At 34.8% G+C, this 10,800-nt stretch overlaps 2 protein-coding genes across 9 annotated transcripts in view; one reads left to right on the top strand and one right to left on the bottom strand.

Moving 5' to 3' along the window:
• Window positions 1–10,800, top strand: part of rpl35 (ribosomal protein L35) — a 657,733-nt gene that overhangs the window by 614,033 nt on the left and 32,900 nt on the right. The gene's annotated exons all lie outside the window — the stretch shown is intronic.
• rexo4 (REX4 homolog, 3'-5' exonuclease) lies at window positions 1,222–9,118 on the bottom strand. Its single transcript, XM_007233974.3, has 8 exons — window positions 8,597–9,118; window positions 7,033–7,379; window positions 5,050–5,202; window positions 4,143–4,336; window positions 3,622–3,710; window positions 3,062–3,136; window positions 2,485–2,559; window positions 1,222–1,708 (listed from the first exon to the last, which is right to left on the bottom strand). Exons 1-8 carry the CDS (start codon window positions 8,822–8,824, stop codon window positions 1,565–1,567), a joined length of 1,305 nt encoding a protein of 434 aa, XP_007234036.3. The 5' UTR covers window positions 8,825–9,118; the 3' UTR covers window positions 1,222–1,564.

Consider the following 10,800-nt stretch of genomic DNA (forward strand, 5'->3'; position numbering starts at 1 on the left):
AATGCATTGGGTTATTTGTGAGGTGCAGGATTAAAAAATGTATTGTGTAATAAATACTCAACAAAATAAATCATTTAAAAAATATTAAAACAGCCAATAGGCTAGAACACAAATTAATATGAAAATAAAGACCTATCCATGAGACACATCACACCAGATGGAAAAACAACTCAAACTCAGAAACCCAACTAACTCTACAGGTTTTAATAGTTTTCACCAACATTTCTAAAGCTTTAAAATAAATTAACATGAAAACAAAGCATATTCTACCTATAATTTCTGTTAGTTTTATAAACACTTAATTTAGTTCCAGTTAGTTACTGTTTTTTTTCCCTATTAGTTTCATGTAACAAAAATGTTTTTATTACTTTCGGTTTTTGTTATGTTGTTCGTTTTTGTTAGCGATCACAACTTTTTTGTGTCCACTGTGGGTGGTAATGCCCTCTAAGATATGTTTCCAGTGCATGTTACACTGTTACTTTAAGGAATGTTAAATGCCTGCAAAACCTCAGAAATATAATGTCCCATTCATTTGGCACCTGCTATCAGTGATGTTTCATGATCAATTTACATACTACTATACCATGACATTTTTTTAAACGACAGGGTAGCAATTATTTTATCAGTCAGGGGAGTCTAAGTCTTAATCCTATTTCTCTTTTACCCCTACCCCTTGTTTTTGAGGGTAGTACTTCCACTTGGAACAGAGTTGCAGGGAAAAGGGGAAGAATCCCCTTTTATATATATAACCTTTTATATATCCGCAACTTTCTCATGCCACTTACTACCACATAAAAAAGAACACCTTACCGCAGAATAGTGCACAAAACCCTTACAATTATTATGTTTAGACTCTAATGTCTTAAATAAATGTCTTATGAAAATGTACATATACATATATGCTTTAATTAAACTTGCTTATAGTTTAAAATGTAATGGGTAGGCCAACCCTATTAAATTCCAAAGGCTAAATAGGAAGACACTATACAAAAGCTGGCTTTTTTCCTTTATAAAAGCAAAACATAAAATATAAGGTTTTACATTGCATTTTCCTTACAATGGACAGTACAGTGTGGTGACTGAACCATGTAACCTTGAGCAGTATTTATACACTGCATTAAAAGTGTTTTTTAAAAGGTACCATACAATGAAAACGTATGCCACAGTCACAGACTCCTGGAAACACCAGGTATGAGAAGAAAGTATGAAAAGAAACCAAACGGATTTTACATTTCTTTTAATATCATATATTTTTGATGTGGGAGAACCTCAAAGAAATATACAATAAAACATTTGCTATAAAATATACTAGTGTGCAAATGTATGCACAAACAAGCTCTGTTACCTATGAAGTAATGAGCTGAAGACATGCATCAAACAACATGTACAAGGGATAAACGTCACATTCTGTTCTGAAGTGGGGAAATCACTGAAGCAACATGTGCCTTGTCCCATTTGGGTTCTATACTGAAAAGCATTTAGACCTCAGTATATATGTCTGGGTTTCAGTTTAGTCTCTTATGGGTTCCTGAACTGTTCTGAAACCAGTTAGAACAGCTTTCTGCTAGTCTGTCTGTTCATTGTTGGAGTTGTTCGCAGGAGCACTTTTTGCTCCAGGTTTGTTCGAACCCCTGCTGGCTTTAAGCTCCGCCTCCCACTGTGATTTTACCAGAGTGTACAACCTCATAGTAGCCTGGGCATCCTGCACCTGTAACACGTAAAAACACACAATTAGCCACATACCTGTTACCAAAACACAAATTCTTTATTTTAGTTACAAAGATCACCCTTCAGTCATTACGTTTTTTTTATTATTCACAGACAAAAATATATATTAAACAAAAAGCCTAAGAAGCTTCAGAAACAAAGACTAGAGTTTAGTTTTTCCCCCCATTTCCCTGTAATACAGATAGCATGCTTAGAAACTGTTCTACACTTTCTGCCCAAGATCCAATGCATTCCACTTCATCTTTTAAACATGGTGGTGGGTGGGAGTGTCCTATTATCTTTAGGGATAGTTTTTTTATACCTTATTGAACAGCTTTACAGCATAGAAGGATGGACACACTCCATATATGTATATATGATGGGTGGTGTTTTTGTTCTACCAGGCTTTAAAACTAAGTTACAGACCATTTTCTCTGTGTTCTGGAATCAGGTTTTGAACATGTTGCTTTATGTTCTAAATCTTGCATCTTCTAACTAATTTTCACAAAACTACCTACTGTCAACTGAACTTGTGCTTAAAGGCTATTTTACTGGAAATAAAATAATTTATGCATGGTGTTTGACCTTTGCCCAGTTCTGTACATATTATTTTGTGATTGATTAGGCTTTACCAAAAAATATTTATAATATAATACACATTTCATCTACCATTCACCATTCTACCCTTCAGCATTTCAAAATGTAAAAGCAAATGTTAGTGTATAAAAACAGCTGTTGGAGAAAAGAAAAACAAAAGCAGGTCAGAAGAATACGTACAGACGAGTGCTCGCCTTGCTGCACTTTCACATGCAGGACCTCTTGACAAAGAACCCTCAGCGCTGGACGTGCACTCTGTGTGAGAGGTAAAAGATATCAATAAAGACTGTCTGGTTCTTATTTACCAAACTTATTAATCAAATTTGATGCCAAAAGAGAGCAAATTAAACTGACAGGTTGAATATTAATCTATTGTGTATTGTGAGTATGTAAACTGGAACATACAAGTTAAACAACCATAACTATGCTTTATTGTAACTAAATAATCTATCAATAATATACATAAGCAATTAATATCACACAGGGGTGCTAAATTGATTTACTACTTAAAACAAGATGAGCAATAATGATTTTGTCATGCATTACATTTCAATAATAAAAATGTAATCAAGCAACATTTTTAAAAATAATATACAGGATACGTTTTCAGACATTCAGTCCAGAGATTTTATCGGTCACTAAATCTACAGGTTACAGAAAATATGTAAGGAAAATACATAATTATTAAAAAATAAATTAGTGATGCTAAACCATCTTTATCCCTGTCATAATATAATAGTCATCAATGTGTTAGTACCTTTGCAATTCTTCTGAATGGCTTATATTTCTGAGTATCTCTGAGCTTCTTCTTTGGGTGGTCCAAAAACAAAATCTGGCCGAGAAGGGAAAGAAAAAATATCTTATATAGATGTCTATCATAATACAGGAGTTATGGCTTAATATATTAGTTATATTTTGTAAAACTGTAAGCAAGGCAATATATTGTGAACATTTATATAAAAAATGTGAAAAAACATCTAAAAATATTTATTAAATCTGAATAAAAGAAAAGTTTACTTTTTATGAAATCAAAACAGTGGGATCTGAGAACAAAATCCAAAACTGCTCCAGTGGGCAGGACTTAAACACAACATTAAATAAATCACTGTCTGACACCAATCGTTACAAAAAAAAAAAAAAAAAAAAGCTACTGGGTGTTTGAAAATCAATACAATATTGCAAAATATCAATAGTTCTTTACACAACTACTACACACGTCAATTAAAATCTACTAGCACATAGAACTAGCATGTACGAAGAAAAGTGTTCACACTTTTTATACTGTTTACATTAAGACACCAGCTCAGGGAACCGCACCTTTAAGTCATTATGAACAGCATGTCCCACCAATATCCTTCCTTTCAGAATCTCAGCCACTTCCTTCTGAACTGTGTTGAAGCTCTCTCCTGAAAAACATAATTTCGATCATAATAACTACAATAATATCAGTCAAATAGCATTAAAAAATATTCGCTAACCGCACTAATTCTTTTCCTGTTCAGAGCAAATTATATCGGACTGTAGCCTGCATGTAGATTAACACCCTGTGCTCGTTTGACTAAGAAGAAAATGTTTTTTTTTTTTTTACAGTTCTGTTTTCTTAACAAAACCTGCTGAATTAGATGCAAAACATGGGGACACCCCTGTGCCTTTCTAGTGTCGTATCGTGTGTCTTATAATCTGGTGCGCCTTATGTATGAAAATAAACCAGAAAATAGACGCTTATAGTACGTCTTTTAGTGCGAAAAATACGGTAAGTTAATGACCATTACACAATAAATAAAGAATCTGAAAGCGTGGGCTTAGTTTAGAATTTGCAACTCTTTACTCTCACTGACCGTTTTCTATGTCCTTTGGTCGAATGCCGCTGACGGCGGTCCGGTAGTCGGTGACTTTCTCTGTGGGTTTAACGTATTTGTCGTAGACGCACTTTCCGAACAGGTTCACAATGGAAACACGTGCAACTATACTCTCCTCTCCGTCTGGCCCTACTCCCACCATCTCACAGTCCATGGCAACTGCTGACGTCAGTCTGTCCGTTGAAAAAATAAGAGAAAAATAGTAGAATGTATCGTTAGAGATATACAATAAATAGGAACATGCACAAGTACTTCAGAAACAAGTACACATCGATTACCCATAACATTAGCACCACTTACAAGTGGAGGAAAAAAAAAACACTGAGCTTAAATTTCAGAACCAACACTTTATTTAAAAAAAAAAAAAAACTTTGTGATGTGATGGCTAAATGACTGGATCTCCAAAACATCAGATGGGGCTTGTAAAGTGTCCCCTATATGCAGTGAACCTCAGTATAATATTCAGTACCTACCAAAGATGCCAAATGTGGGTTAAAGAAGACCAACCTAAGATTTACCAATGCTCTTATAACCTTACAGAATGAGTAGAATGAGTAACAGATTCCTTTTATTTATGATCATAAATAAGAAAATCTTCTGAGCCTCTACAGCTACAAGCATGTGAACTATCAGAATGTGGCACAACACTGTTTTTTCTTATTTTTTTATTTTATGGAAAATGATAGCCTACCTACACTTCCTAAAATTAAATAAATATCTTAAATAAAATTCATCAAAAAAAAAAAAAAAATTAACTGCAAACAAACCAAACCATGGTTCAGTTAATTTAAAGCAAGACCACCTCTTTTGATCCGACTGAATTTTGGTTCTTTGGTGGCAACCCTGATGCATACAGTAGCAACAATGGGCAGATGTGAAAGCATACCCTTCAAAAGCACGCTCCTTCACCAACACACTCTCTGTACTCTCCACATTGTTCTTCAATGAGCCGTTCCTCTTCCTCATGATTTCAGCAGCCTCTGCGCCCAGTGTGGCCTCAATATCATTGGGGTCGACGTCATCAAACCAGAGATCCATCCTAAAAAATGTGAGAGTTTATTATTATATCTTCTGGACATTAATCAGACAAAACACCACCAGTATTTCATCAATCTGTATTACTAATAAGGTTGGGAGCTCAGGAGGAATGGTGATATACGTTACAATATAGCTTGACTATATCAATATTTTATAGTACTGTGACAATTGTTTTTATCATTTTGACAATACATCATCACTGCTTAAAGAACACTGGCACAACTGTAACTATTAATATAAGAAATGCACAAATATGTGCATGCTGATATATGATATTATGTGTACATAAAAAAATTAATAAAAACATCAAAGAAGAGTTGCAGATTTTATTCTGCTACCCAGTCCCACCCTTTAACTAGGACCACAACAATCCCATATGCAGTCATTACTATTAAAATCAATGCTTTACAATGAACCATTTCCCTCATTCAAACTACTGCCAGCGCAACCCCACTGGCGCTCAACACGCTTGGAAAAGAACCCTAATAAGTGACAATAACTAATGTTAGGTCCAATAACAGATGCCCACACTGAGTAGCATGGATCATGCTTACTGATAGGAAAGAGAGTGGATCATCTATCCAGCAAGAGATGGATGTTGGATGGCTGGGGCAACACTGCCAATCAAACCTGTGACTTTCTGACGACAGAGCTAATACACTTAGACAGCGATATAATTCTAAATACATTGTAAAGGCTATTATTGTATAGACTGTATATCAGGGGTGCAATGGTAGATGTATTCTTTACGAACCATGACAGTACGGGAGTCACATGGCACAGGCAGTCTATAGGAGACTTGTGGAACCAATGAACATAATACGTAATTAATGAAGTGTTGCACCCGGACAGAGTAACTGTAGCACTGTTGCTATTAGCAACTCAATACTGACTTAGCCCATAGCCTGTCCTGAGAAGTTTTGCTCTGACTGGAAACAGTGCAGGCTGGAGCACACAAGTAGAAAGCACACATAGAAATGCAGATAATTCACTCGTACACACTCTCTTTCTCTCTCTCACATATTATAATACAGAACAAAAAGATCTAGTCTGCCAGACCACACTACACTATTCCAGCATAAAAAATAATGAATCGTGATTTTAATTCATTTTTATGTGACCCAATGCTGAGATTTTTTAAAAATAACTGAAGACTGATGCGTTTGTTCCAACAAGATCTAAAAGATGAAGCCTCTCATGAGAACCCTGGTTTCAAGCATTTAATAAAAGGGCTTAAGCTCCGTTACAACATACCATCCAAAAAAATAAAACATGATAATGAAGATTAATTGTTATTATGAAGTTAATAAAGGAGAGGCTATACAGAATGCCCAGCCTCTTAATTTTTTCCACCAACCGTACAGAAAACATACCGAACCATGGGGTTTATATCGAGATTAGAACCAAATCGTACATTTTCTGTACCGTTACACTCCTACTGTATATTATACAGTATACAACAATATACTATTTATTATATACTAGATATTGTATCAATATATATCTCAAGGAAACATGTTTCAAAAAACGGTGATATGATCTAATTTACGCTACTTTAGTATCTGTCACCGACTGGTGATGTACTGCTGTTTATTGAAATAAGGATGAGCAGAAAGAGCAAAAAAAATATGCTTTCATATCCTGACTACATCAGTGCGTAATGATGTAAAGCAGAGGTGAAGGCATCTAAACTGATCATATCGATATTGGAATTGTCTTTTATCAACTGAAATGAAGACAAAGTAGATATCATAGCATCCATTATTAAGAATGACAAGTCTGATGTTTTTTCAGATTCTATAGATTGTGATAAAAAAACATGAACACATACTCTGTTGGTTGTTTTTCCACCTCTTCCACTTTCTTCTTTTTGTTGTTCTCAGGTCCTCCTTCACAGTCCTTTGCTTTCCTCTTCTCAGCTTTATGCTGTTTGGGTGCTGAAGGACTTTTGCTGGTCTGCTGGACACTGCTCGTCTCTGGCTTCTCAGTTTTCACACTCTGTGGTGTCTTAAGGTCCTTGTTTGGTCCGTGTCCTGTTTTGCTTATGTGTTTATCTGGTTTTCGCTGAGCTTTGTGGAAGTCTTTCTTTACTGCTGACTGAGGCTTCGGTGCTTTAGATTGTACTTGTTTTTGTGAAGAGTCCTTCTTACCGTCTGCACCCTGTTTAGAGTTCAGAACCTGCATTATAAAGAAGGCACAATAAAAAATGTCAGTCAAAAAATATAAAAATGCAGCAACATATTCTCTCTGGTGGGGATCCAGAAACTCCATATAAATCCAATATTAGGCTACATTTTAGACAGACCTACAAGGAGACTGTAATGTGCAAGCTGCAAACATACACATACTTAAAACAAGGCCCAGAATGATAAATACAATATTGATATATTATTCATTTTTGCTCACCTTTGATTTCAATCACTTTTGGGACATTAAACTTGTGTTTACAGTTGCCAGTCTAAATCTAGTGTTCACATTCCACTTTAGACATGCCTTTGTTAATCGAGTGTATTTTTTGGGCTTACTGATACATCATGTACTTAAACCACCAATCTCTCCACACACACAAAAATAGACTGAAATGTCTTTATCAGTAGTCTTTCCCGCTTCCTTCTATAGAACTATAAACTTTCTACCTCAGTAACTGCTGTGATCATGTATTTTCTATATGTTACATATCTCTGCACCTTATCTTCCCCAGAACATTCATTGCACCGTATTGGTACTGCACTGTCCGGTCTGTTACATTGTCTCGTCTGTTGTATTTATTGTGTACTGTGTATATTAACAACAAGACACACAAAAGGAAGGGACAAATATCAACCTAGCCAAGTATAAGGAGACAGAATTCTCTTAAAAGTTAAGCCTGCAGATTCTTACAAAAAAAACTGTTAAAAAAAATTTAAATACAGTACCAGTCAAACACACCTGGACACACCTTCTCACTCAATGTTTTTTATTTAATTAAATTTGGACTTTGTAGATTAATATTAAAGACATTAAAAACAATTAAGGGACACATGGAATTACAGTAAACAATAATAAAAAAGTGTTTAGCCTTCACAAAACACTGAGAAAACTATTCCAGCTGACCAGCTAGCCACTTAGAAGAATCTAAAGTACAAAACATATTCTGGTTTGTTTAACACTTTTTGTTTACAATTATCATTCTACATGTGTTTCTGAATAGCTTAAATATAATCTTCAATATTATATTTACAATGAAGAGATCATTAAAAGAAAGAAAACACATTCAATGAGAAGAGGTGTGTCCAACCTTTTGACTGGAACTGTATATGAATGATATAAAGGATTCAAAATCTGTTTTGAACATTGACATTAATTGTAACAGAACGAGGAATGGATTTTGCAAGGAAGAACATTTAGTAGCTCACCTCCAGGAGGCTTTTCCAGTTAGATGAAAACTGCTGCGCCTCTTTAGGTGGCAGGATCTGTATTTTCTTCTCTTTAGATTTTTTGTCCACGCGCTGAAAGAAAAACTTCTTCTTTTTCTCCCCTTTTTTATCCGGACCTTTAGCTTGCTTCTCTGTTGCAGCACGAACATCAGACTTGGGTCCTTTGTGCTTCCCTTTAGACATCGTTAGATGTTCTTTTAAAGTCATCAAATCGACTAAACTGTGAAGCTTAAAGACGCTGCTTATTCCTCCATATCAACTTCACACAACTCCACACACAACTCTGGAGTTCTGCTCCTTTACTACAGAAACCAGCCCGATGAAGGAGACTGGCGGGGTAATCGGTGTCTAATAAAAAAATCTTTTTTTTTTAAATAAACACGTTAATTAAGAAAATCAGTCTAACAGAAAGGTTTAAATCGCTCTTACAGATCGGTTCTGATCCACGCAGCCACCATGCGTGTTTCAGTTGTGTGTAACATCTAAAGCGGCCCGGCGGGTAAAGGGTCCTGAGCGCGGCTCTCTGAGTTCCCAGTGGAGAATTCTGGAAATAAACTGAATTAAATTAGTACTCGAGGTTTAATCGGACTGTACGATCTATAAACACATTAACGTCGTATTGGAATATTCTTAAATATCTGTAATAATCTTAAGTATCTAAAGGTTTGTGTTTTATTAGGGGATTAGATGATTTTCACTGTAATTCCCATAATAGTTTACATAATAGTTACTGCTCTACCCGAGGTCTAGCACTAGATGTCACAGTTTCACTTTTTAAACATTATTTTCTCCATGTGTTATTTAATTAAAAAGTTAAACAATTGTACCCTCTTCATCTTAATAATGTTTCTTATAAATACATTGTTGTCGTTCCTTATTAACTACGAGGCATATTCCGCAGGATCTGTGCCATTTCTGTCCCCAAGAAATTACATGTATAAATGTACACACAAAACAATTTTTTAATAAATTTTATTATTTAGCATAGTTTTTTTGTACCTTGACCTGGTTGCAAAAGTAAGATTTGTAATTAAAACATTAATAAAAAAAAAAACTACTTAGAACGCTGTCCCCACTCTCAAACTATAAACTTTACCATGAAATATAATTATTAAAATTCTTCAGATAAAATTTTTATACATAGTTGTGTGATTCCAAATCCCATGTATGCTTTAATTTTTTCATAATTAATCCTTAAGATAATATGCACATTTTAGTTGTGTCCCTGGGTTTTATATTACCATCTGAAAAATCTGGAACATTCTACAAGTCACATCTACAACAGGAAGTGACAATAGCTGGTTCCTCTGAAGACCATGAGAAGACCAAAATTAAGTTCCCTCATTTGATTTTCTGTATATTTGATCTTATTGTAACTATGACTTACTTATGACACTTGTTCCTAAATTAATTCTTAAATCTTATTATTATTATTTTATACAAATTTTGGGAAAATCACGTTTGCTATTAGCATGGCCATGTTTCATGTTTTTGCTAATTCTAGGCTAAAAACTTAGTCCTGTTACCCATAACATAAAGATTAACAGGACTGAGTGACAGTAACAGGAGTAAGTGCCAGTAACAGGACTGGGTGCCGGTAACGGGACTAAGTGCCAGTAACAGGAGAGAGTTCCAGTAACAGGAGTGAGTAGAGTTCCCTGGTTTATTGATTTATTCATATAAATATTAGTTAATGTAAAAACCTTTTTCCTATTCTGTTTGGTTCATTATTTATCAATTTCTTTAATAAATTGCATGATAATAAATTTGATCAATTTCAGGTTTGTTACTGGAGCTCACCCCTGACCCCTGTTAGTCCTGTTACTCTTTATGTTATGAGTGACTGAGTTTTTAGCAAAAACATGAAAATAGCTAAATTGTGGCTATGCTAATAACATGAGAACACATTTTAGTAATTTTCCCAAAACTTGTATTTTAAAAATAAATAAGATCTAAGAAATATTATAAGTAACAAGAAAGAGTGTTGAGATTGACCTCCTCAGTCATTGTTACAATAAGATCAAATATACAGAAAAACAAATGAGGGAATTTTGGTATTCTAATAATGGGCTTCTAAAAGAACTCACAGCAGTTCCAACTGCCTGGGCATGCCGCAGAGTAGGAATCACTATGGATCATTGTGGCTAATCTTTAGATCCTTAGCATGGCAGTGGGACTGATGT

The sequence above is a fragment of the Astyanax mexicanus genome, chromosome 17, assembly GCF_023375975.1.
Source record: "Astyanax mexicanus isolate ESR-SI-001 chromosome 17, AstMex3_surface, whole genome shotgun sequence".
NCBI classification, from domain to species: Eukaryota; Metazoa; Chordata; class Actinopteri; order Characiformes; family Acestrorhamphidae; genus Astyanax; species Astyanax mexicanus.